Source organism: Fonsecaea multimorphosa, assembly GCF_000836435.1.
Source record: "Fonsecaea multimorphosa CBS 102226 unplaced genomic scaffold supercont1.3, whole genome shotgun sequence".
NCBI lineage: Eukaryota > Fungi > Ascomycota > Eurotiomycetes > Chaetothyriales > Herpotrichiellaceae > Fonsecaea > Fonsecaea multimorphosa.
In genome coordinates this window covers 1,834,501-1,860,579 of record NW_015971637.1, presented here as the reverse complement: position 1 = coordinate 1,860,579, position 26,079 = coordinate 1,834,501, and the positions used below count along the sequence as shown (strand labels likewise).

Here is a 26,079-nt window from a genome sequence, read left to right as displayed (position 1 = left end):
TTAGTGGGCGGGAAGAACCCTGGGTGAGCGCTGGCAAGGGCGCAGGCGCAGAGGGCAGCCGTCCGCCTTTTAACTGGTGGGGGACTGCACTCTTTTCCCTCTCACGCCTCTGCCCTCAAAACGCCATTTTGTTCTTTTCCCCTGTCCTGCTTTCCGCCCTCCGTTGGTCTCTCCTCTTGAAATCACCACCTCTCTCCCTTGCGTCCTTGCACCACCTATTATGGACTTGTGACGAATGGAGGGGAGTACTGGGTAACTTAAGGTGGAGGCAAGATCCGTGCGAGCGCAAGGGCGGCGCTCCGCCCAATAACCATTCCGCATCCTCCCGGAGGCTTCGGCGGAAATCGTGGCGCACCATTCACATTGCGCCCTTTGCTGCCACCAACACCACCACCTGCTTCACTTTCACTTTCCCCAACATGCCCCCAGTCGGTGCCGTCTCCTTTGGCCGTTGCTGACCCTGAGCTGCCAGCTTCCACGCATCAGTGATCACTCCACCATTTTCCTGGGCTATCAGGGCCAACCTTCGGCTTTGTGACATTCCAAATCACCGACTAACCATTTTTTCAGACCACCCGTTCGGCACACAACCCAGCTTGGCCTGCTACTCTCTCACTGGTTCCCTACCCAAAAAAATCCCCTTCTCACTTTCAACAGACTATTTGCGCACTAGACCCTTTACGGCGAGTGTCTTCTTCCCGCTTTACTTCAAAGCGTCACCTCTTGCGAAAGACACATATTTTCCTAGTTCCACCAATAAAAACACCGCTCAGTCTCAGAAAGAGATGTCTGAGCGAGCTCACTTTCGTGGAGGTGGCCGTGGAGGCGGCGGAAGAGGAGGTAGGGGCGGAGGCGGCGGTCGAGGTGGTGGTGCCGGGGGAGCCTCTTCGCAACAGTCCAATCAACCACATGAAAAGCCCAAGAAGGAGAACATCCTGGACTTGGGCAAATACGTCGAGAAGCAAATCACTGTGAAGTTCAATGGTGGAAGAGAAAGTATGTGTCCTCTGTGTATTCCGAATCCTTTGGGAGGACGCAAAAGAAAGAAGGCAAAGAAATTTTTTCCCGTTACTAATTCGGTCTGCTATTTGCACCAGTTGTCGGCACGCTCAAAGGATACGACCAATTGATGAACCTGGTACTGGATGACGTCAAGGAAACCATGAGAGGTGAGTCCGCTCTCCTGGCCTACAGTGTACCGCGATGGCGAAGACAATCAGATGTTCGCTGACGATGGTTTGGTAGATGACGAAGGCAACGAGACAACGCGACCACTGGGGCTCGTCGTCGCCCGCGGCACGTTACTCGTCCTGATATCTCCGCTCGATGGGAGTGAAGAGATCGAGAACCCCTTTCAACAACCGCCGGAAGAGTGATTGATTGGAAAGAACAAACAATATCAGAAATCTTGATCCCCCGCAAACGTCGCACTCCGGGAGAATCGCGCATCATGAATGCTGCCATATTTTCTCATTGGAAATTTGGCGCTCCAGCCTGAGGTCGCCGGGACATCAGTTATGTTCACTGCTCGACAAGGAAACGCCATGCGCGACACATTTCCGATAGAGCAGACTCGAACGCATTGTATGAGCTCAAAGATCGTGGAGAATTGGGGCGTCGACCGCGTCCCCTGACTACGTTCATGACCAGGTTTGGTCGAAAGCGGTGGAAGATATCCATCGAGCTTGACAGCCGACTGACAAACGGAGGTTTACGATTTTTTTGGGTTTTGTATGTCTCGCTGCTACCCTCCTAATTCTCGGTCGTTGTCTTCCAAGATCATCATCGTACTCTCCCATATCAAAGTTCCATCACATCTCTTTTCCTGCAACAGATCCCCTTTCTGTCCACCTTGGCAGATCCGTAGTTGTCCAAGCGAAGGTCTCAATATCACTCGTTGCAGTCCCAGTTCCCCTTATTATCCCTTCGAGAGGTCAGATACCATCAATTCCCCTTTCCAGGTTTTCCTCTTCACCGCCTACCTCAAAGGACCTCCTCTCTTTCCCACCAATTCCTGGAATGCACTCTCCACCCCCTTTTTCAACTCGCGATAGCTCACCACGAACACGCTCTGTTCGTCCCGACTCACCAACATGACCTTCTCCTCAGTACCCGCGTCTAATTTGTTGAGACACGTCAACACGTGGCCCAAGTCCACGACGGGCCGATTCTGTGAATCGACCTGGTGAAAGACATAATCACGGAACAGCTTGAGGAAATAGCGTTCCCCATTCTCGCTCCATGACTGGTCATGATTATATTCAGGTCGTTCAGTGATGAAGTTGATTTTGGCCATGAGGCGTACCAGGCGCGCGTTCTCGACCTCGCGAGACAGTTCAGAGAATAGAGCGTCATCGGTGTGAAGGGCGGCGTTAAAAGCTGTGATCATTTGGTTTGAGATAAGAGTAACAAATCCATCAATGGTTTTCTCCGAGTTTTGCAGTGCAGAGTATAACCACACCACGGCGTTTTGGAGATCGGGCTTGAAATAGCGTTTGAACGCGTCCATGCTGCGGGCGAAGTTTTGGCCCACATCGAGTGACCCCGAGCCAACCGAAAGGATGACTAGGGCGAAATTGACGAGGTCTTGCCGTTGGGCCTGAGCTAGAGGTGTGTGAGTGTTGGCGTCGTATTGCACTACATCGAGGATGCCACAACCGTTCAAGCGAATGCGGTTCTTTCCAGTGACGAGGATTTTACTTGGGTCGAGGACACGAGCGGCAAGGCCGGAGTTGTGGATGGTTTTCAGAGCAGAAGCTATTTGCACGACATAACTCCATAGTGCAGGTTCATTGACTTGGTCTTTGTTGGAAGAGCGAGCGGGTCGAGGATTGTATGCGTGTCCAAGGTGGTGGTGTTCCAAAAGGGTTTTGGAGAGAGGATGATATTCGGAGGCAATGAAGAGGGATGAATCGCCGAACCCGCGATTAGTGAAGACGTCGACGATCCGGACAATGTTAGCGCTTATAATATTTTTCCAAGCTTGTCCGGCGCGAATTGCATGCTCATTTGTAAGACGAAAGCCTTCAAGAGTAAGCGTCAGTTCCTGACCGAGGACAATTTGGAAGGAGTGGTGAAGCTCCAGGTCATACCTTCAATTCTTCGCAGGGCAAAGAAGTGGCCGTTGGCGCTTGATTGGGCTTTATATACCCAGGAAGTATAACCTCCGAAGATGGTTGAGCTTTTGTGGGCTGTATCGAGAGGGACAAGGGAGTGATAACTTTCAATGTGACTCGGGAGCTGCGAATCTGAAGAGCGAAATCAGTTCAGCCCCTATATCGTACATGGACGATGCGTACTGGGTAGTGTTTGAAGAGCTGCTGCGGATTTCTTCTGAATTTCCTCTCGAAGATCATTGGGGATAAATAGGTCGTGCACTGTGCGTTGATATGGAGTGAGAGCCGCGTTATAGTGCCCAATAGGAGCGTACTGATGGTATTGGACCTGGCATGCATCAGCATCACTACCGTAGCCTTTGTTGAAAGCTGCTCACTGGCTGCTGAAAACCGGGGGTGTTTTGATAGAAAGCGGCACCATTAATGCCATGATCGAGATATGGGTTCGGGGCATGGCTAGGTTGGAATGTCTCAAAGGCGTGAGGGACGGAAATCTCGCTTTCGCTTGTCTAGAGAAGACCCGTCAGAACCGGACGTAGACATTTCTGCTCTGGCAACTCACCAGTGACGGTTCTTGAGCTCTTCGGGGCACAAACTCTTGGACGTCGGGCAGAGCCCAATCCGGAGTTTTAGCATCTTGTCGGAGAGGAGTAGTATTGGACGATCCTGGCATAGGTTGTAAGCCACCGGCGTCCTCTGATTCCGAGAGACTAGACATGCGCTCACTGGAGATGATGGCCTTTGGCATGAACGGGGCAGCACTTGCTGCCTTTGGGGATATGCCAGTCGTTGGTTTCTTGATGGTGGTGGTGGCTGCTGCTGCGGCACCGTTGGGAGACAGGAAAGAGGGAGTGAAGCTCGGTGAATCGACACTGAGTGCCTTTTTCGACTGGCTAATTCCTCGAGGCTCAACAAACGGTTCTTTAGACTCAGGATGGGAGTGACCATTCAATCGTACCTATCATTTTGTCCTCCATCAGAGGCAGGCTTCTCTACCGTGTGATTGAAAGCACACCCTAAAGCAGCGAGTTAGCCGTATGTGCCACAAGCCTGTGTCCAGAATACCTTTGTCTTCATAGCGACATTTCCCGTATATTGTGACGTTGCGACATAGAGTATCCTTTGCATTTTCTGTCCAGGTCCGGATCAGCACACCATATCTTCCCTTCAACGAGTCTCAAAAATGACTTCCGACATACCCCGGCCCTTGAGTCTAGGGGACAAAGCTGCCTGCTTTGGATCTTCTGCATTGTTCTTGATCACTGCGGCCATAATCGTTTAGTGACTGCGGCTGAGCATGCTGCTCCATCAGCCTTAAGCAGGGTGTCTTCGAGTTCCACTCAGGATCGAGGCATTTCCCAGGTTTACGAATGATGAGCTTGAAGAGGAGCACGGCTTCGACTCGAGTCGGTTGGCAGCTAGATGTCCGGGGCTGTTCCTGTGACTGCTGGGGTGCGAGCGAGGGGAATGTACATGACGACGAGATATCCAAAATTAACAAACAGTAGACAAGCGAAGATAATGGCGCAGTCGGCAGCCAGCAAATGAAGTGAAATGGGAGACAGGAGATCAAAGAATCTTTGGGCGCAGCCGCGCTCTGTCCCGAATGCGGTTTGTCGAGTCGAGTCTCGCAGAGAGCAGGTAAGTGATACAAGAGCGGGAGATGGAGGGACGTGGTCGGCGGGATTGTCGAGGCAACACAGGGTCCAATCCGACTCCAACCAGCGGATTACATACATCCCATACATGCATACTAGGTACATGAACCTTTTTCCACTCCGCGCTTCGCGCACCCTGTTCCATACAGCATAGGTCAGACTCCAGCACAAAAGTTCTCAGCCTTTGGCCAGTACAATCCAGCCTCACCTACGCACTACCTATACATCTGGTGTGGGCTGACCGCAACAGTGACGCCACAACTTGCTTTACACAGGGGATCCAAAAGCGCAGCTAAGGCTTGAAGAGAAAGGAAGAAGCATAATCCTCGACATGATTGTTCGACCGAAGCGATAACCCCCGACTGTATCCCTACCTCTCGATCTCGATTCAAAAGATGTCGACCCCCGACATCTCCCAGCTGACCGCCTCGCAGCAAGAAGCTCTACAAACCTACACCTCCGTCACCGACCAAGATCCCATTGCCGCAATCCCGCTCCTGCAACGATGCGAGTGGAACGTCCAGATCGCCGCAGCCCGCTTCTTTGACGGTGAACCTGCAACCGATCCTCTTGTCGAAGCACAATCGCAAGTGCCTCCTGCCTCCGCTCGTCAAACTACCAATTTACAATATGAGTCTCTTCTAGCCGCAACGCAGTCGTCTCCCAGGACATCCCGAGTGAGCCCCGAGGATATAGTCACACGAGTTGACACGAGTGGTACAGTCAATGAACCAGTCTATCGTCCTTCGACGTTGTTCTCCATCATATTTACACCCGTGAACATCCTGTACAGAGTATTTACAACTGTGCTGTCACCATTTGGATTCCTTGTTCCCACCTTCCTCTCACGCCTCTTTCGCCGGCTGCTCTACCAGTCCCAGTCGCAGTCACGCACTCAGAGGCGAGCTCTACCGCCTGCTGAGAATGCCAGGAGGTTTATACGAGAATTCAGTGAAGAGTATGGCGCCGAGGGTCACGATGGAGAATCATCTGCACCTCTCCTCCCCTTTACAGAGTCCGGGTTCAATCTGACCCTCGACACCGCAAAAAAGGACCTCAAATTCATGCTTGTGGTCCTCCTCTCACCCAGCCACGATGACAATAATACCTGGGTTCGAGAAACCTTGCTCTCCCCCCAGTTCAAATCATTCCTCGATTCGCATCGTTCTGATCTGATACTTTGGGGTGGAGATGTACGAGATTCAGAAGCCTACCAGGTATCGGCCAGTCTACAATGTACCAAATTCCCCTTTGCGGCACTCATATGTCAAGGCTCAGAACCAGGATCAGGTTCTCCGTCAGGAGCAATGACAGTTATCATGCGCGCTGTAGGACCCACGTCGGCTGCGGATCTGATTGCGAAGATAGCCACGGCGATGACCGCGCATCAGACGCAGCTTACCGCAGCGAGAGCTCAGCAGGCAGAACGCACGGCGACCCAGAATCTACGAAGGGAGCAGGACTCGGCTTATGAGAGGTCATTGGCGCAGGATCGTGAGAGGGCCCGACGAAGACGGGAGGAGGAGGAAGCGGCAAGAAGAGCAGAAATGGAGGCCCAAGAACAGGCAAGATTGGCGGAGAAGAGGCAGCGCGATCTAGGGCAGTGGAAACGATGGCGTGCTCAGTCGCTTCCGGGGGAACCGGATACGGAGCTCAAGGATGCCATCCGGGTGAGTGTCCGCATGCCTTCTGGGGAACGGGTCATACGAAGATTCCGAGCAGATGCCGACATGGAAGAGCTCTATGCCTTTGTGGAGTGTTACGAAGTAATCAGATCCCGAGACTCGGAAAAGCAAAACGAGGGCGAGGAAGAGGATGTGGAGGAGCCACAGGGGTATGAGCACGAATACAAGTTTCGACTCGTCTCGCCTATGCCCAGAGCAGTGTTTGAGTTAGGAAAGGGAGGGTCGATAGGCACGAGGGTGGGCAAGGGCGCCAATTTGATTGTGGAACCCATTGACGAGGAGGAGGACGACGACGAGGAAGACGGAAATGAGGACCAAGATTGATGAATACCATGCGCCCAGCGTGTTGCTGTTGTTGGAATTCATTGCAAAATAGATCTGGCTAGGCACTAGAAGCTTTTGTGGAAGGGGGCAGACAACCCACTGTCAGCGTTGAAAGAAGCGTGATATGGATGAAGCATTTGGAAGGGACATTTAATGGTATTCGTAGGGCGTGATGTTTTCACTGTTATCGTCGAATTTCATCGTGGCACTTACTGCGTCTCGTTGATGCAGGAGGAGTAGTTGTGATGGTGGACGGAGTGTGTAACTTGCTTGGGATATCATACCTATTCATCTGCACAACAGGGATGGGAAAGTCTGGCTGTGTCTCCCAGAAGGTGGTCGAGGACTGAGCAACTCACGTGCCCCCTCGATATTGCAGTCCCCGACGGCCCATTCACTGATGGGCATCTTTCTAAGCTGTCGCAGTAGAGACAGGCACGCAAGGAGCAGTCTAGTCCTAGATCTTATATAAACCTTCTGCAGAAAATCACAAGCTAAAGCTGGTTTGTCTCTTGATTCCTTTCCCGGCAAGGACACTTCAGATCTACGTGGTTGTTTCCCATCCAGGGACTTTTTATTACGCCGCCAAAGACTCTCAGGGCCTTCCCGATGCCGCGAGCATAAATACGTCGTATACACCTAGCAGGTGATCTCGTTCTGCGCCTTTGCAATGGTCACAGTCACACAACTTTTTGCGCCCTAAACCCCTTCCTTCCCTTTTCCTCCCAGATCATCTCATCTCGCAAGCAACCTCGCAACAGCCGCCACGGCGACCACAACCAGCGCCACATCGCCTGTATACTGTTTCCCCTTCTGAACCTGCATGGCCAGTCCAGCCGTGAAGAAGAATAGGCTGAGCGACGCGGCGAGGAGCTTTGGAGTGCGGGTCCTCCCGAACAGCAGCGTCAACCCGACAAGCATATCAATGACGGGCGTTAACCTGGCGACTGTGGAGTTGTCGTCCGGCAGGTGGTATTCCTGGAACGCGTACCATGTCGGGGTGTATGCGCCGTGGGTGAAACGGGAAAAGGCGCCGAGGAGGACGACGGACGCCAGAACGTAGACCGGGGCGGTCTTGAGAGCTGCGGCCATACTGCCTAGGTAGTCAGTTATGGGTCTGGATTAACCAGCTGACTTTTGCTGAAGACTCAAGCGATGGGATGGGAATGCGATGGTGGTGAGAGGGTGAGACGTGAGACGTGACTGCGCTGAATTGCGCTGCGCGTCACTAGTGCCCAGCAGCGCCAGTGCTCTGCAGTAGCGAGCTCTCCGTGAAGTCGTTGGTACCGAGTCCAACAGACAGACAGACATCGTTTGCAGTGGTCCGTAGCCTCCTCGAATGCATGCTCTTTACAACTCGATTCCTCACTTGGGGGGCGAGTCAGTCGGTGTGAAAGGGGCTGTAGATCATATCGGATTCTATGTCCGTGATTGCAGGGGTCGAATTCCACGTGCTGAGTGCCAATCCTGCTGATCTTCGACCGAACCCTTATCCATGATTTCTGACTATCCTTAGTGGTATATGGAATCCTGAATACTTCCCATCCAGCTTCTTCAAACCTTGGATCTGGAGACGAAGGTTTCAAGCTACAGCGCTCCTGGGCTCTGACTCAAGACATCAAAAAAGTTTATAGAATGATGAATTGGGCGGAAATGATACCTAGTTGCAACCCCAAGAGGCCGGAATACCAATGTCGCTGTTGGCCTTCCATTAAGAAACATGGACAGTACAAGGTACAGCATCCAAAAACCTGCGGTCAGGTGCCACATGCACATGCGTTATGCGGCCTGCGAAAGGCGGATGACAAGCGGACTTTTTCCCCCTTCCCTGTAAACGTTGCTGGACAATTGATTGATGGCTGACTGGCAGATGTCGGAGCCGCATAGCAGTCCAGGATGTTCCTGCACTGTCTGCTCACCTGGAGTCCTGGAACGGCCCGTGAGTATCTTCACTGATCGTCAGGGTGCATGTTTTAAGCATGACAAAGTGGCTCGGAAAAAGCCGTCAGTATGGATGCTTTGTCTCAGAAGACCTATACCCCTCTAACCTTTTGGCCTTTGAGAACAGCATCAGTAACTTGAGCACAAGAGCCGAGTTTAGAGCGAACGAGCAGGGACTTTCGCAAAAGGTGCTGTTGAGGGCGAAAATCGGTAAGAAGCCGTGGCAGATGTCCGTGGGAGTGACCACGCTTCTTGAAGTCCGCTGGATAGCCTTGAGAAAAGGCTCGATGAAACCTGTCAGCGTCCAAGTAAGTAGTAGGCCCCCTGCTCCGGGCCAAATAGTATAGGATTATGGCATTCCCCGAGATGAGAACCCACCGATATGACAACCGCTATGGAGCGGAGGGCTTCTAGCCTTGACTCTCGACACCTTGATTGTACCTTTATCGCATGCACTCACAAACTTTGATCTTTCGACAGCTAGAGTAAGCACTGAGAATGGGAGCGTCGATCAAGACATCGCATCAATGTCGGAGCAAAAGACAGCGGTGATCGCTAGCGAGGGGCCAGCGACAATTCGACCGGCCCCAGTTTTCTGCCTGCAAGTGTCTAGGCAATACGTACGAGGTACATCGTGGATATTGCATATGTTGAACCCCACCACGGCTGGTGACGGCTCAATGATGAGAGAACTGTTTCAAGTGCTCCTCCGCGGGACGATGAGCCGCGAAGGTGATTGTTCCTAGGTTGCTTCTTCTCCAAAGTTGTCCAGGCATAACTACCTTCGCTCACTCAGAGAGGATGCCGCTTTTGCCGGGTCTCAAGGGTGGCATTGAATTTTCTCGCACAGAATGCTCTCAGGTGGATGAGGGGCCGATTGCCCCTTTCTCGCGGAGTCTGGGGAATTAGCCACAAGCTCGCAACGCCACGCAGCGTGGTGAGCAAGGATAAGTCCACTCTAGTGAAGCTTGAGCACTTTCAAATTTGGCGGGTCAGGGACAGACCTGACTGAAGACAAGGATGTGGAGGGGCATTGTCGAATGTTGAGAGGCACTGGGGGAGAGCTGAAGAAGAACGTTAACCGAAACAAGAAGGCATCAGGTCAGGTAGCTATCAAAGTGAAGGAAGTGGCCAGCTTAATCGTCAGGGGTTGTGGTGAAGCGAAAGTAGCGGTCGCGGACCCCCTTCGGATATGCATACTGCACGTAAGGTTAGCGAAGAGGCAGGTGTTGAAGTGGCTTGAACATCTTTCACATGCGCTGCGAACTTACCATTGGGTTGGGCGATTGATGACAGACCAGTCCTGGTTACGATGCTCTAATGAATCAGCATCTACCTAGTACTTAGGTAGGCTGAGCATACCACTGTTTCGTCAGTTTTCTGTCCTAACCGTCGTTCAGTCCGATATCACAAAGCAGGTACGGAGTATGACACCACAAGAAGCAGGCGCATGATATTTCCAGAAATCACGCCTGATAGCCATGTCACCGCCACTGATACCAGGGCATATCGATAGACAGCAGGAGATCGGCAACGAGGAACCCCACCATGTCGCCAGCGTGCGTGCGTGGAAATTGGAATGAAGCCACATAGCGGAGGAATGGAAAAGTTGGGGAGAATTTAGCGATGGTGAGCAGGGCACAAAGGGCGGGTGGGAAGAGAAGGTTGCATGTTTTAGCCAGGGCAGCAGGGGGAACCCACTGCCCCAACGCACCCAATGCACCGCTAGCTGGTAGGCGAAGTTCTTGTTCCTGAACGCCTAAGACCCCGACTACGAGGTGGTAGGGTGCCTACCTTAGGTAGGCGTTAGGCTGCCTGAAAGTGCCTGAGAGTGCCTGAGTGCCTGACGATGATGACGCCTGGCCCTACAGCTTCATCCACAAGGACCCAGCGAGCCAGGGACCCGGTCTTGGGCTCCATGAACCATCCATGGCTGGTGATGCGAGGATGGTACTTATGAACTACCATGCCGACGCTATCTGTCTCCTCCGTGGCCCATTTATCTCGCACCCGGGCTCGCGTGCCAATGACCACCATTTTCCCGCCCTTCTGGCACACCACAAATCATATTACCTGCTGCTCGTAGGCTCCCTCAACCCAAAGGGTTCGACGCCAAAAAGAACCCATCCTGTCGGCTCAGAGAGCCCGCTTCTGCCTCGTATAGCGAACAATGGCGACAAGCGAACCTCCACCACCTCTTGTCCAATGCCATGTCTCTACCCATGTGTCAATTCACCTCCTCTGTCATCTGGAAGCCTGTCTTTGGCCTTCTCCCCAAGCCTGGTCCCTGTCAGAATTTTCCTATCCACAATCCACCCATCCCACTTCAGGTTCGATTCCATTTTTTGCTTAACCTTGGCTACTTTTGCTCGACTTCCCGCCTGCGTCTCTGCCGGCCCAATCATGACCTCGACACTTCAGGCCTTACAGATGACTCCCATTGCCTCAAAGGGATAGAACTACTCAGTCTGAAAAGACCTTCTTCGAGCATGCAACCCTGATTGAATGCATTGTCGACCCTTCCTGGACCACATTACTGTGCTGCATTCCTCACTGACGGACGGACCTCTCCAAATTCCTGTGGTCCTCCGTGGCCCTCCCACCTAACTTTACCTTGCGAGGCACATGCGGCGCAGGAGACCAACTTAAAATTGATTTCGGTTGTAGGCCCTCTGCGAAATCCGAGAGCTGAGAGGAGCATTGTACAGAGCGCAGGTGATACTTGCCGTCACTGCAACTCTCCCTATTGAGGAGGATGATCTCAGCGGATCTTTAGTCAATTAGTAAGAAGGGGTTGTGGAAGAAGATTGCTGTTCTGCCCATCGTTCGGATCCAGCTAACCGTTGATTTAGATATCATCTTGTCAGTTCGCAGACTTCCATGATCGGCGGACCGTATCCGGGTCCCACACCGAAGACGAATATCCCGAGCCTGTCGTCGCAGGAGTTTGTTCTGAGGTTGGACAAGAGGAGGTTATCACTCACCAGACACGGGCAAAAGCAATCGGTCTGGACATTGTGATAGGGCATCCTGAGCCTCGAGGCTGGGACCCGTCCCCAGAGCAAGCACCACGCCCCGGTCCTTTATATCGAAGTTTCTTGACCGCACCTACATCGCTGAAGCCTCAAAAGACTTTAAGTTTGAAAGGGGTTCTCGCTTTCGGTTGCAGAAAGCACACGATTGCGGTGATATACACGCTAAAAGGCGGGCGTCCTTCACCATGTCTTCAAATAATCAGAGACCCTCGATGGGGCCCCCAGAAACACCGAGCAGATATATGCAGCAACAGTCTCCGGGCCTTTTTCCAACATTGCAGCTCTCCCCAGACATGTATGCACACCAGTTCTCCGTAGGGCCAGCTACGGCTCCAATATACACGAGCCAGAGCCTGTTCTGGGACCCCTCCTACAATGATCCGTCCATATCCCAGCAATATCAAGGTTCATTTCACTACAGTCCAGTGGTACTAAGCAGCTCGTTTGCCTCTTCATCCACAGTGGTACCCAGCTTTGTTGCCCAAGATGCACTGTCGGAAGAACAGCCTTATGACTTGCCTAGCCTACCCCGTTCCGCCAGTTACTCCAATGTTGACAGCTCTGCCTTTCCTGCCCCATTCACAACCTCACCGCGTGTGTTTCAACCACAAATGGAGAACCCAAGCATGTTTCTAAGCTCACCGGCAAGGCGATTTGGTACCTCCGACCAATTTTCGAGCCGCTTCGCGCAGAACGCTGCGCCCGAGCGCCCGGCTTATGCGCATCAGATTGAGGAATCCAGGCGGGAGGAGGAAATGAAGCGAATGCGGCGAGCGGATATGAAGAAACCATCCATTACACGATCGGTAATGGAAGCCTTAAGACGACCTATCACGCCCAAGAAGGACGGCAGACCGGGTCTCAAGCGGAGTTTGACGCACACTGGAGTGCGGAACGATCGCAGCCTGAAAGTTCAGACTCAGGGGATCCGCGAAGGACGCAACTCTCCCGTCCTCCTTGAACACAATCGACTCCGCTCAGGGCGCTCATCTCCTCTCAAGCCGAACGCAGACCCCATCTCCCGGGCTCTCACCAGTAGCCGCAATGCTAAACGAGCATCTCTGTCGCTTGCAATTGACGAAAACGGCGTGGCCAAGACGGTCATGACTCAAGATGCTGGAGATATGGACCTGGATCAACCGTCAGACAGCGATGCCGAGTCCTTTGACGACACAGACTTTCACATCCTCCACAGCCAGAGCAACTCCTTTGCTTTCGGGGGATATGAGGATCAAGCTCCTTCGGACAGGTTCTCCGGTCATTCAAAGACTAGTTCCCGTTCTACCATGGCCTCGATTAGCTCTGCGAGACAGTCATCATATCAAAGCTCTGCCTCCAGTGCATCGAAAACCCGAGGGACCGATGGATACCATGGTCGGAGGCCGCGGCCCATTCTTGGCTCTACGATTGAAGACGACACACTAATGGAGGAAGAGCCTAGGGGCGATGCCCAGCATGCATTGCGAGCCATAATCCAAGATCGCTCTCGGTCCACATCGGCAGGGGACAGCAATAACCCAATGCAATTGCATTCCTCTCCTCCCTTGCAGCAAGCTCAATATGCTTTTTATAACGCCTCGCCAACAACAATCACGGATCCGGATTTAGCTACGCCGAGCACCGACAGGGAGAGTCTCGCAAGCAACGTGAGCATGCGTTGCTTGTGCAAATCTCCCATGCTGGACGGGTCGGTGCCCATGATTCAGTGGTAAGTCATGCAATCATTCGATGGTGAAAATGAGCTATCGGCCGTTTCATCTACTCTGTTACATTCACTAATATGGCATGTTGCAGCGATTCGTGCTCAAAGTGGCTACACACCATCTGTGTGGGTATCGACCCTCGGAGGAGGCCCGAGCCATATATCTGTGGTTTCTGCACACAGGCCCCAGTGCGCCCTGGCCATAGCTCACTGCGGCCGGTGACTCTCCCATCGACCGCAAGCCCGCTGGCACACAAGGCTAAGCGTCACCGGTGATGTTTATGCTGATGGATATACCGATCACATTCGGAACCTTGGACTATATTGTCGATTTGAAGTTAGGCCTTGTTGCACGTTCCTGAGCGACACCTTTACATTGGACTAATCTTTGTATTGAAGAAGTCTATATATAGCGTCCCGAAGCAAGGAGCGGAGCTTGTGAACTTATATACCCCTGGCCATGACTGATTTTGTGCTTTTATGGCCGCACATATGAAACACCAATTTTAATAGGAACAGAATTACGAATCGGATGCTAGGACGGAGGATTTATATTTATGTTGAACATGTTGAACAAAAATCTCCTGGCTTGTTTTGCAAAGCAGCTGCGTGGTGGTTGAAAGAATGTCGGGGCCCAGGTGACACGACAAGTTCGTCTGGACTGCCATGTCTCACATACCTCGAGGCATGGTGATTGCATGAAAGGGGAGTACTACCTAGGTACATTCTGCTATAAAACCTGCAGCGCCATAGTCTTGAAGCTTTGCCTTGTGGTCATTGAATGTTGATCCATTCCCTTCTTTCACCGCAACCATGTGGACCAGCGCCATTGCAGTGCTTCTTCTAGCATCGGGCTCTTCTGCTGCTTTCCTTGACCTGCTTGTACGAGCGACCAAACTTTGTCCTGCGGTGGTTGATAGCATTACCGCGACGTCGACCTTGAGTGTTATCGTTCCACCCATCACTGTCACTGTGACTCCAAGCCTTCCTTTGGCCACGCCGTCTGCTTTGACGGCTACTGGATGCCTGAGTGACGCCCAAGCGACAAACATAGTCAGTGCATGGAAGACTATCCTTACCTCACCAGATCGAACGAGTGAGGGCGCCACAGCTCAAACATTGATTGCGGACGAGTACCTGGAAAACAGTGACTCGATCAACTCCCTAGCCGGAAATTCGGTATGTGTCGGCCATCACAACATATGTTTCTCTCCTCGTTTCCGAGCCACTTCTTGTCAAGTTTTGATTGATCAATCACTAACACGAAAGCAGTTGGGAAACGCCACCTTTTCTGGCAAGGACAACTTCGTCGCCGCCGTTCTAAACAACGCAGCCATTCCGCTCTTGACCACCCTGGACGTCTTCCACGACTGCAGTCGAATTGCCTTTTACTGGGCAGCCAGTGGAGTCGGGTCGGGAGTCGAGGACGTTAGGGGCGTCGATCTATTGTACGTTACAGATGACAAGGAGCAGATCAGTATGGCCATGGTTGAGTTCAATAGTCTGGCATGGGCGAAAGCCGTGGGTTGGCAGATTGTGAGGGCGAACGGGACAAAATATTAAAGAGTAAGGCCGTAAAGTTACCACACGACCAGATGATAAATGGCCCGATATCTCGAGAGTGTAGCACAACTTTGATAGACCTCCTAGTCGTGGTACTACTTCATCTCTTTCTTCGACACGTCACGAGGTGATATACCTCGTTCATGGGAGATGATTGATTGTCTGTGTTGGAAAAAAGACCGCTATGCGGGTGTTTCTAGACCCTTACATGGAGGTCCCTATTAAGGCACCTGTTGGCTTTGCTGACTGAGCGGTCCAGCCAGACTCCAGTTCTTGTTGGGAGTTCAACTCGATTCATTCGTCGCAGTGCACGTGGAAAGAGCAACGAACCATGATCTTCGCGGACAACGTGAAGACGCCACTGCAATGATGCGCCAACATGTGTTTTGACTCTCTGGTTCGCCCCCTCCGTCTTTAAGCCCTCCAGTGTCTTCAAGTCCTTCCTCTATTGCTGCTTCTCTCGCTCCACCACCGCCGACCACTCTTCTCACTCCACGGGATCTCGAGATCAGGACAAATACAAGCTCCGTCCACTGACTATCATCCTCCGTCGTTGCAAGAATTGTATAGGAGTGACAGGGTATCCTGACCTCTCTACCTCTCTGTCGACCTCGAGGCTCCACACGGCAAGACGGGACCATGGAAAAGTGGCACCTGGCGCCTTCAACTTCGCCTGGATTGGTCCTCAGAGACACCAAGAAGGACCCCGAGTCATCCGCCCTCATCTAGCATATCCACTGCTGCCTTTGATGCAGCTGACCGCATCGAAGCTAGCATCCCACATGCCATTTGCTGTTTGCCATAAGCACACCATCTGCCTTCTTGCAACTTGGTTCTCACCTCCTGCTCATTTTGACGTCCAAATACCCGGCTTCTCGTCGAGCCTCGAATGAGCTGTCTAACACATAGACCGACATGGCAACTCCTACCGTCACCGAGTTCATCACAAGGACGGTGAATGCCACAGCAGCGACAAGCACCTCCAGCTCTCGAGCAACTCCCCAAGGCGGTGTCTTTGAAGGCCTCAATCCCACCCATTATGACCCCAAAAACCCCATTACTCTCTTCATCATCCAGGCCGCTATAGTCATTATCCTCACACGTATCATCCATGTGCCTCTGGCCTACCTCCGCCAGCCTCGAGTGATCGCCGAGGTCATCACTGGCATCATACTGGGTCCTTCGGTCATGGGGAGGATCCCCGGATTTACAGACGCCATCTTTCCCGCCAGTTCTATGCCAGCTTTTACACTGGCTGCCAATCTTGGATTGGTGTTGTTCTTGTTTCTTGTTGGGCTGGAAGTCGACTTGCGCTTTCTCGCCAGCAATTGGCGCATCGCGCTGAGCGTGAGTGCTCTTGGAATGGCTATCCCTTTCGGGCTCGGGTGTGGTATTGCATGGGGCCTCTACCGTGATTTCCGGACTGAGTCTGGTCTGGCTCCCATCAGCTTTGGCGTGTACATGCTTTTCATCGGTGTGGCCATGGCAATCACCGTAGGTTCTCTTCCTTCTGATGACTAGTATTTGACCACTCACCGAGCCCAGGCGTTTCCCGTCCTTTGCCGAATCTTGACTACTCTAAAACTACTCAGCACTCCCGTTGGGGTTATCGTGCTATCCGCCGGGGTCGGCAATGATGTCGTTGGGTGGATATTGCTCGCTCTGTGTGTTGCTCTTGTTAACTCTGGCGCTGGTCTCACCGCTCTATGGATCCTGCTCGTCGCCATCGGTTACACACTGTTTCTGGTCTTTGCCGTCCGACCGGTCGTCATGTGGTTTCTTCGAAAGACGGGAAGTCTCGCCAACGGTCCGACGCAAACGGTAGTCGCACTGACAATCCTACTCGTCCTAGCATCGGCATTCTTCACTGGCATCATTGGCATCCATCCCATTTTTGGTGCCTTCATCATCGGGTTAATGCTGCCTCACGAAGGAGGATTCGCCATCAAGCTTACAGAAAAGATTGAAGACCTTGTTGGCGTTCTCTTTCTACCTCTTTATTTCGCACTGTCGGGGTTAGGCACTAACCTCGGGCTTCTCAACAACGGCCTGACCTGGGGCTATGTGGTTGGCGTGTGCGTAATCGCCTTTGTAGGGAAGATAGCCGGTGGGACCCTGGCCGCCCGATTCAATGGTCTTGTCTGGCGGGAATCCTTCACAATTGGCGTTCTGATGTCGTGCAAAGGCTTGGTCGAATTGATCGTCCTCAACATCGGCCTACAGGCCAAAATTCTCAGCACCCGGACATTCACCATTTTCGTTGTTATGGCTCTCATCACCACCTTCGCAACGACGCCATTGACTACGTGGCTATACCCGCCTTGGTACCAGCGGAAATTGGAGCTTTGGAAGCAGGGCAAGATCGACTGGGACGGTAATCCGCTTCACCCAGAAACTGACACGGAACCAAGTAGCGAGGCGGACATTCTTCGCAAGACCAACGTTGCAAAGAAGGTGTTGGTCTATCTTCGTCTCGATGGTCTTCCCGGTCTGTTCACCATGGTTTCCTTACTTGCCCATAAATCTGAGGAGGAAGCTGTCGAGCCTCAGGATCATACCAAAAACGACGAGCCGATGATCTTAAACGCACAAGCCCTCAGCTCAGTAGTCAGGCTTCGCCGCCCTCTTCAAGTCCACGGTCTGCGCCTCATGGAGCTCACGGAACGAGAGTCCAGCGTAATGCGCGTCTCGGAGATTGAGGAATTTGCTGGACGAGACCCAGTCATTAAGGCATTCGGCACTTTTGGACAATCGTGTGATATGGCAGTGGCTGGACAAATTGCTGTGGTGCCCGATCACAGCTTCTCGGGCACATTGTTGTCTCGCGCGACGGACCTCAAGAGTGATCTTGTGTTGGTTCCTTGGTCTGAGACTGGAACATTGTCCGAATACCCTAGTTTGTTCGAGGCAAAGCCGGGTGATCCGCTGGCGAACAAACAATTTGCGACACTTGCGGCAGAGATTTTGGAGAAAGCAAGAACGACTTGCCCTGTAGGTGTGATTCTTGACAAGACAGTCCTTTGTGCGCCATTTGGAGCTTCAAATATCGACTCTCCAGTACTTGAACGATCAACACGACAACTAAACAGGACCCTTACCGGAGTTAGTCTTGTGGATCAGATGAACTCGACTGTCCACTTCAAGTTGGCCGAAAGCAGACGGACTCGGCTCTTCGTTCTCTATCAAGGCGACAGCGAAGATGACCTTTTTGCTGTGCGCCTCGGTCTACAGCTGGCTAAGAATCAGATGGTCGATCTAAAGATTCTGAATGCAAGAGTTGACCCCGACAACGTGGACGCTGATCAACGCGTCGAAGACACCGACCATGATAACAAGATGGCCGGCCTATCAAAAGTCCATACTCTTCGCACGCCTACAGATTTTGAGTTCGACGCCCTCCGGTCAAGCATCGCGGATTGTGGCTTCGACAAAAGAGTGACAGTCGTGGACGTGCATTCGTTGGGTCTGGAGGCAGTGCTGGCAGCGATTTCCGAACCTAACCCTGCGGAAACGCTTGTCATAATCGGTCGAAGCACTTTTCATCCCAAAGCGACCTACACTGTCTTGGGTACCGCTACAGGAGAGTCGTCAATGTCTAGTTTGATGGCTATCACTAGTTACGCTGGACCGAGTTCTGTGCGCGAGGACAATCACGCGCTGGGACCGCTGGCCACACAGCTCGTGAAAGTCGTCCGAGAGAGGCAATTGCAGACAGGACTACTCGTCGTCCAGGCCCGGAAAGAGAATGCGTCGGAAATTTCTGACGCGTTTGGAGGATTCGGAGCACCGCCGGATGCGATGGACGCAAAAGGTCTGAAAGGATTGGCGTTGGCCAAGAAGATGAGCGCCTTGAGCGATGACGACTAGGCACCTTTGTCCTCCTGTTCTCGTCTGCCAGGACGAGTCATGGCGTTCTTCTCTGTTCTTGGAGACATTTCCTGAGTGCTCAACGCACGGTTTGGTTATATCAGTCAACAACGCATGGACCGGGATCCGCGGGATTTATGAGTTACACAGCATTGACGTCTTGGATTTCAGGCTGGATATATACTGGGACCAAGACACCCATATATTCGGAAGAGTAAAAGTGCTCAAACAGGATTCAGGGATCAATGGAAAAAGGGGGGTGTTTATGGTGCTTTATGTAAAAGGTGCAAGGCTGTGATTGTGGATTCAAAATGACTTGATATGGCAATGGGATGATGAGACATGACATGACGTAAAATATACTTATGAGAATGAAGGCCAAACCTGCCGGTATATAGACAGCGGAGGGGGAAAACCCCCAAGGTCCTTTGATCGGAGAAGTTGGTTTTCGATTAGATGGGGAAATGCGCTGAGGGAAAAAAATCTCTCGTAACGGTCATGAGCCATAGATGATGCTGATTTCCGACGAACGACATACTCAAACACACATCACAATGCCAGTAATAGCCATCTTTCCCCGCCGATTTTTCCTCGAAATGCTTCTTTCCACCTATCTTCCCCTGACCTTCCCCCTTCCCCGCCCGGGCATTTGATTTGACGCATAGGTATTTTCAAATCCCAACTAGAGAGACCGACTGCATCGCGCGCTTAGCAAGCTTTCTCTTCCACGCCCTCTATCGTCCCACGCGGATAACACCCGCGGCAATCAATTTTTGGATCTTGGACCGGATCCCAGGGTTCTTCATGTGTTCGTTTAGTGCCGCCGGGTCGGACTTGGCTTGTTGCAAGATGGATTGCATGACTGGGTCGGAGAGGATTTGCACTGTACACAAGCAAAATAGGTTAGTCACCGGTTCTGGTATGGCGATGCGGTGAATGGTAAAGTGGTTGGGGGGAACCTGCGACGAGCAGCTGGTTGGGAAGGAAGGGGGGGGATCACTTACTTATTTCGGGATCTTTCTGGATGCGTGCACTCGTCTCTTCTTCCGTCTCCCCCTGGCGAGCAGCGTACATTGCTTCCAGGGCCTTGGCCTGCTGCTGCTCGATTTCTCTGGCGTTCTTACCACCTTCATCATGCTCCATGGCCTCCGTACACACGTCCAGGCATTTGTTGTACTCCTTCATGCCGAACAATGCTTGTGCTTTGCGGAGATATGCTTTTATGAATTTGGGGTCGCGCTTCAAGGCCTCCTCGCAGTCTTGGATGGCGGTCGGGAAGGCAAGGAGCTTGATCAGTGCGGCCGCCCGGTTGGAGTAGCCTCGCGGGTCGTCGGGCGCTCGCTTGGTGAGTTCGGTGTAGGCTTCGACGGCGCCTGGCCAGTCCCCGTTTTTGAACTTTTCGGCTCCCAACAGGCGGGCTTCCTCCGCCTTTTCTGGGTCGATATATGCGTCCTTTTCGGCTTTGATCTGAGCTTTCTCGGCGGCCTTGAATTTGGCCAAGATGTCCGGCGTGCGGTGTTCGGTGAGAGACTTCTGATAATTGACCAGGGCCTTCGGTAAGTCTCCCATCTTCTCATAAGCAGACCCGATGCGCCCGAAGGCTTTGGCGATGATCTTGAAGTCAGCGAGCATGGCGCGGCCTTCCTCAACGGCCTTCTCACAAGCCTCAATGCACCCTTGATAGTCGCCCTTTTCGAATTTGGCGGCGCCGAGGTTGGTCAGGTACGTGATATCCTTGTGAAGGTCCCAGGCTTTGGAGTAGTGTTCGATGGCTTCGTCGAATTTTCGCTTCTTGTAATTTTCTGTCCCAAGTTTCTTTTCGTTCTCGGCTTCTTCCTTGGCCTTCTTTGCCGCGATGGCCTCTTCGTCTTCCGGCTCGGGCTCAGGTTCAGGCTCAGGTTCGGGTGCCTTTTTCTCGGCGTACGGCGGGGGATTAGATTGCGGTCGAGCATCTGGCATGGGGACATCTTCCTCTTCTTCTGTGGCTCTCTGCGCACCAGAGGGGCCACCTTCCGGCGGCATTCCCATCTGCATATCGACACCCAGCAGCACACCCATGACCTCGAGAAATCTTGGATCGGCGAGTTCCTGGCCCATCTCTTGAGGGTTCTTGGCTAGTCGCTGCAACTTAGCCATGAACTGAGGATCTGCAAGGTATTTCGACGTCTTTGGGTTGCTTGCGAGCTTCTGGATGAGCTGAGGGTCATTGAACATGTTTCCTAGACCACCCAGATCAGCACCGTCCGCACGTGCTTCTGCTTCAATGGCTCTGTTGACAGCATCAAGGCCTTGCCGGGCCTGGGTGTTTGACGGTTCGAGCTTCAAGGCTTCTTCGAAAGCATCCTTTGCACCGACAAGATCACCAAGACCATGTTGGGCAGCTCCTTTCCGACCCCAGCCTTTTGCCCAGTCGGGCTTGAGTTCTGTGGTCTTGGTCGCATCGTCAAGGGCTTTCTGGTACTCTTTGAGGGAAGCATATGCACCGGAGCGGTTGGAGTAAAGGACATGGTTCGTGGGATCTAGTTCAATAGCTTGGGAGAACTTGTCACTGGTAACAGCCGTCAGCCGAGCGATCGGGGAGTACGGTGTGGGCTGAGCACTCACACAGCAGTCTTGAAGTCTTTGGCCGCGAAGGCCTTGTTGCCCTCGGCCTTCAGAGCATCGGCCATGGCTAGGACAGAATTCAAAGGTCAAACTGAGGCGGCTTTGAAAGGGAACCCGAATGAAGTAAGGTAGCAAGATAGGATACAGTTGTTGCAGAGAAGAGCTTTTGCGGTTGTACACAAGATCGACAGAGCCTGAGAATGAGTTGGAGAAATCGACAGCCTGATGTATTCTTTTAGTTCCTTCAAATGCGGGCAGCGAACAGAATTGCTAGAAAATTCGGTGCACGGGCCACCACCAAGAAGCACCACAGGCACTAGCAGGACCTCGCACAGGGTCCTCAGGTGAGGTTTTCAGAAGGCTAGGTGCCTAGACGCCTAAAACGCCAACAGCTGCACCGCCCGCACCGGCACCAAGAAGTTTTAGCGGCAGCCTCGTGGCCCATTGCCCAACCCATCCGCAGCCTGACTGAACCTTCTGCGCCTCTGAGCCTCTACCGCAAACCCCACTATCTCGCATCCTCCTGCGCCAAAATTTCCAGAATTCTTTATTCACACAACTCCATCCCCCAGTTCCACTTTTCACACACTCCCATTTCACGCAACTACAAAATTTCTCCTAGTATGTCGCGGTGACATCCAACAGCCCTATTCTTGCTCACTTGGTCAGCAGCCTCTCTGCTTGACCCATCATGTACACAGATCTCTACCCCCATCGGTAGCACATATCCCTCCAAGCCATTACTTCAAAATGGCGCCTCCCAAGAATACCACCGTCCCGGATTCCGAGCCTTCGACGGCCGCCCCATTTCGAGATCGCACTGCTGAGGCTCTTCATGCTTGGTGCTCCAAGAACTATGAATTTGGCTACGTCTTCTCCCAGGCCGAGCTGTTGAGTGCCGGTGTCATCCCAAACCAAGATCTCCACATCCTTCTCTCCTCCGTCGAATACCTTGTCAAGAATTCGCTCTTCAGAGTCCACGACAGAGCGGGCGGTGGCATTGGCTGGGAATTGGTAGACCCAGATGTAGCAAAAGAGTAATACTACACCACACCGAAGTTGCAGTGTCTGCTTAAGTCCTGACTGTCCTATTCTACAGCTATGTCAACCTCAGTCGCAATGAGCAAATCGTCTTGCAGGTCATCGACGGCGCGAAGACCTCGGGAATGTGGACGAAACAGCTCCAATCAAAAACCGCCCTCCATGGAAACATCCTGGAGAAGGTCTACAAGGTCTTAGAGGGTAGGGGACTTATCAAGCAGATGAAAAGTGTCAGCCATCCCCAACGGAAGATGTACATTCTGGCTGGCTTGACTCCCTCTGAAGATGCTACGGGTGGCTCCTGGTTCTCTGAGGGACGACTTGATATTGGACTGATTGATACCATCTCCACTGTTATCGAGCACTATGTTTCTACTCAAAGCTGGCAAGAAATCAAGCCTGATGACATGGAAGAAAGCCCAGGTCAAAAACGCAAGCGGCCCAGTGGTGGGTTCGAAGAGCATGGTGACGACAGGGGCAAAATGACCAAGACTGGCGAAGGACAGAACAATAAAGCCAAGTCTTCAAAGCACCAAGCTTCCTCCCAGAGATCCTACAGACCCTTCGGCCCGGGCCACAAGTCCTATCCCACCCTGGAAGACATAACCAGGCATATCCTCAATATCAAAGTTACGGGCTCGATGCTGCCTCAAAACGCCATTGCACAACTCCTCCAGGTGATGGTCTATGACGATCGTCTGTTCAAACTCCACCGTCCGCCCCACGGCAACGAGCTTCCCGATGACCACATCAACAACACCGTCACCATGTATCGCTGCTTCAAAACCCCGCAGGACATAACCGAACGGCTTCAACTTGACAAGCGCAAAGTGAGCCACCACGACGACGTCAGAAAAGCCGCGTATCGGCAGGAGGAGTTGGAGAAGTTGGGTCGCGGAGGGTCAAGTGAAGTGCCTTGTTTGAGGTGTCCTTCGTTTGACATCTGTGGTGACGGCGGCCCGGTGAATGTGGTTACTTGCAAGTATTTTGACGAGTGGTACGATAGGATTGAAGAAGCGGACAAGTGGAAAACGGACAAGGACAGGGAAAAGGTGAAAGAGAAGACCAAAGACCGAGACAAGGACAAGGGCAAGGGCAAAGATAAAGAGCGTGGTGTAACTGTTGTCAATGGTGATCGAGGGCCCTTTGTCGACATTGAGCTGGAGCTGGAGCCTTCATAGCACAAAAGCTCCAGTCTGGCTGTCGAGGCCCGATTTCTCACCTTTGCTTCTACGCTGGCATTAAAGAGGAGCTATGAATATGAACAGCGTATTAATATTTCTTTTCAAGAGAGCGCTTCATCCTAGTAAATTAATCTGAACATATAAAGCTTTCTCACATGACTTTGGTAGGAGAGATGGTATATATCCAACATGCATTGTCCCCGACCTATGTACCGAGAACGCGGCAAATATAGATCCTCTCAACAACCTAGGAATCCAGAGGCCAAGATATCCCCTCTGACTTGACAGTAGTTCGTACTGGTATCCGTTTTTTGTCCATTCCAGAAAACACCACTAACATGAATGACATGGGGTGAATACACGAATAGAGCCACCTCTGCCGAATGGGGTGCGGCTCAGGCTCGCCTTTTGGATATAAGGAGTAAATCAAAAAAACTTATCATGTCCATCACCTTCAGATTTATCTCTCTTTCTCATCCGCTCGGACCCTCGCCGAGTCTCACGCTCGCGGCACCACTGGCCATGGCGGAGCTGCCACCCGACATTCTTTCCAGCTCCCTTCTCCTGCTCGCCTTGGCCAACAGGCTTCCCGCGCCGTCCCTTTCCTCGGCCTTCTCCTCCTTTTCTAAACGCTTGGCCTTGAGTTCCTCCTCGACCTCGTCCCTCCAGCCCTGGATGTCCGGCGGGATGTACTTCATCTGGACGCTGGGAGCGCCGCGGATTTGCGTCAGTTGTTCCCTCACGTGCCGTATGATCTTTTCAATGTCCTGTTTGGAGTTGAGGTCCTTTTTCCAGTTCCCGAGATTGGGGAAGAGAGTGAAGCCTTCTTTCCGAAACGCTTCGCGGTGCGGCGCGAACTCCGGGATTTGCGGGTTGAGCGAGCGGTCTGCGCCGATGCTGATTGATGTCTCGTGGACCCACGCCCGTGCGACATTGCGTGGTGTGTAGCCACCACCGCCCACGAGCAGCAAGGGGATTTTGAAGGATTTGACAAAGGAAACGCAACTGCCGTGGCCGCGGACGTTGAGGTTGAAGCACCCCAGGCGATCATGCCCGAGCGAATCGGCGCCGCATTGGAGCACAATGACCGAGGGGCGGTAGGTCTTGATGGTGGGTTCCACGACGCTGCGGAAGAGGTACTCATAGTTTTCGTCGTCAATGCCGTCGTTGAGGGGGACGTTGATGGTATAGTTTTTTCCTGGATTGTCTTGGTGGATCGGCCCCGTGGACTCCAGCGGACCGGTCCCGGGGAAAAACGCGTCCTTATCGTATTTGTGGAAGGAGACACACATGACCCGGTCAGTGGACCAGAATGCTTGTTCCACACCATCCCCGTGGTGTACGTCAATGTCGATGTACAGGACACGCGGATGGCACGTGAGCAGTTGCAGAATGGCGAGTACGATGTCATTGACGTAACAGAATCCGCTGGCTTCGGCCTTTTTGGCGTGGTGCAAGCCGCCAGACCAGTTTATGGCGATGTCGGATTGTTTGTTGCAGAGTTTCCGGGCTGCGTCGATGGACGCGCCAGTGTAGGTCGAGCAGAATGAGAAGAGGCCATCGAAAATAGGGCAGTCGTCTCCGACACCGAAAACGTGGGATGAGTAGCCTTGAGGACCCGTTGCGAGTTCAGGGTACAGATCGTAGAGATTTTGAGGAGTGGCAATACTGAGAAAGTGAAGATATTCCTCCTTATGGAATGCGGCGATTTCATCTCTGGTGGCTGGACGGGATGTGTAACAGTCCATGGCCATGTGCATGCCGTAAGATAGGATGAGGGACTTGGTTAAGGTCAGACGCCAGGGCTTCATGGGATGCGTTTGGCCAAAGTGATGGTCCTCCACAGCTGGGTTATAATGCCATGAGACTTTGTAACCTTTTGGGCGGGCGATGCCGTTGGCTTCTACCTCGCGTTGGATTTTGGCCGAGAGAGTGAAGGTGGGGTTTGAGTTGGCGGACAACGGATCCTGGTATTCCTGCACGATGGCCATGATGTGGGTGGTGTCAGAGAGAGATGCTGTGGAAGAGAAGTGAAGAAGGCTTGATTCTGCCCAGGTTCATGACGCGATCCAGCGAAAAATGGGATCTCTCTGGCGATGGGATCCGGCCTTCAGCTCGACGTCAAACTTGGTCCTAGCAAAATGACCAGCGCATGGTCTTCGAACGTGGAATATGACTGGGAACCTCTCTGACGCACGTCGGCATATAAGCGCGTGAGTTCTCAAGGAGTTTTGGAGACGATAAAAGTTGTTGGAAGAGTTCTCAAGGGTTCGGTAGCGAGGCAAGGCTGAGAGGAGAATCGAGGAAGCGAGTCGAAGGCCAGAATCTCGGGAGCTTGATGTGGCGTCAAAGTAGCGCC

The 26,079-nt window shown here is 52.6% G+C and overlaps 10 protein-coding genes across 10 annotated transcripts; 6 read left to right on the top strand and 4 right to left on the bottom strand.

The window, feature by feature from the left end:
• Positions 1-785: 785 nt before the first annotated feature.
• Positions 786-1,376, top strand: Z520_02481 (uncharacterized protein; the record flags this gene model as incomplete). The annotated part of the gene is made up of 3 exons (XM_016772995.1): positions 786-996; positions 1,098-1,169; positions 1,246-1,376. 3 exons carry the CDS (start codon positions 786-788, stop codon positions 1,374-1,376), a joined length of 414 nt encoding a protein of 137 aa, XP_016636465.1.
• Positions 1,377-1,978: 602 nt separating this feature from the next.
• Positions 1,979-4,388, bottom strand: Z520_02480 (uncharacterized protein; the record flags this gene model as incomplete). Its single annotated transcript, XM_016772994.1, has 9 exons — positions 1,979-3,024; positions 3,093-3,248; positions 3,300-3,444; positions 3,494-3,610; positions 3,652-3,782; positions 3,843-4,009; positions 4,075-4,132; positions 4,182-4,247; positions 4,316-4,388. The coding sequence occupies 9 exons, from the start codon at positions 4,386-4,388 to the stop codon at positions 1,979-1,981; spliced, it is 1,959 nt and encodes a 652-aa protein (XP_016636464.1).
• A 781-nt stretch (positions 4,389-5,169) lies between these two features.
• Positions 5,170-6,783, top strand: Z520_02479 (uncharacterized protein; the record flags this gene model as incomplete). The annotated part of the gene is made up of 1 exon (XM_016772993.1): positions 5,170-6,783. One exon carries the CDS (start codon positions 5,170-5,172, stop codon positions 6,781-6,783), a length of 1,614 nt encoding a protein of 537 aa, XP_016636463.1.
• Positions 6,784-7,518: 735 nt separating this feature from the next.
• Z520_02478 (uncharacterized protein) lies at positions 7,519-7,875 on the bottom strand (the record flags this gene model as incomplete). Its single annotated transcript, XM_016772992.1, has 1 exon — positions 7,519-7,875. The coding sequence occupies one exon, from the start codon at positions 7,873-7,875 to the stop codon at positions 7,519-7,521; it is 357 nt and encodes a 118-aa protein (XP_016636462.1).
• Positions 7,876-11,944: 4,069 nt separating this feature from the next.
• Z520_02477 (uncharacterized protein) lies at positions 11,945-13,471 on the top strand (the record flags this gene model as incomplete). Its single annotated transcript, XM_016772991.1, has 1 exon — positions 11,945-13,471. One exon carries the CDS (start codon positions 11,945-11,947, stop codon positions 13,469-13,471), a length of 1,527 nt encoding a protein of 508 aa, XP_016636461.1.
• Positions 13,472-14,274: 803 nt separating this feature from the next.
• Z520_02476 (uncharacterized protein) lies at positions 14,275-15,024 on the top strand (the record flags this gene model as incomplete). Its single annotated transcript, XM_016772990.1, has 2 exons — positions 14,275-14,640; positions 14,734-15,024. 2 exons carry the CDS (start codon positions 14,275-14,277, stop codon positions 15,022-15,024), a joined length of 657 nt encoding a protein of 218 aa, XP_016636460.1.
• A 915-nt stretch (positions 15,025-15,939) lies between these two features.
• On the top strand, positions 15,940-18,891 carry Z520_02475 (uncharacterized protein; the record flags this gene model as incomplete). The annotated part of the gene is made up of 2 exons (XM_016772989.1): positions 15,940-16,518; positions 16,570-18,891. The coding sequence occupies 2 exons, from the start codon at positions 15,940-15,942 to the stop codon at positions 18,889-18,891; spliced, it is 2,901 nt and encodes a 966-aa protein (XP_016636459.1).
• A 734-nt stretch (positions 18,892-19,625) lies between these two features.
• Z520_02474 (uncharacterized protein) lies at positions 19,626-21,560 on the bottom strand (the record flags this gene model as incomplete). The annotated part of the gene is made up of 3 exons (XM_016772988.1): positions 19,626-19,774; positions 19,896-21,439; positions 21,496-21,560. The coding sequence occupies 3 exons, from the start codon at positions 21,558-21,560 to the stop codon at positions 19,626-19,628; spliced, it is 1,758 nt and encodes a 585-aa protein (XP_016636458.1).
• A 685-nt stretch (positions 21,561-22,245) lies between these two features.
• Positions 22,246-23,717, top strand: Z520_02473 (uncharacterized protein; the record flags this gene model as incomplete). Its single annotated transcript, XM_016772987.1, has 2 exons — positions 22,246-22,532; positions 22,595-23,717. 2 exons carry the CDS (start codon positions 22,246-22,248, stop codon positions 23,715-23,717), a joined length of 1,410 nt encoding a protein of 469 aa, XP_016636457.1.
• Positions 23,718-24,193: 476 nt separating this feature from the next.
• On the bottom strand, positions 24,194-25,711 carry Z520_02472 (uncharacterized protein; the record flags this gene model as incomplete). Its single annotated transcript, XM_016772986.1, has 1 exon — positions 24,194-25,711. The coding sequence occupies one exon, from the start codon at positions 25,709-25,711 to the stop codon at positions 24,194-24,196; it is 1,518 nt and encodes a 505-aa protein (XP_016636456.1).
• Between the last annotated feature and the right edge of the window lie 368 nt (positions 25,712-26,079).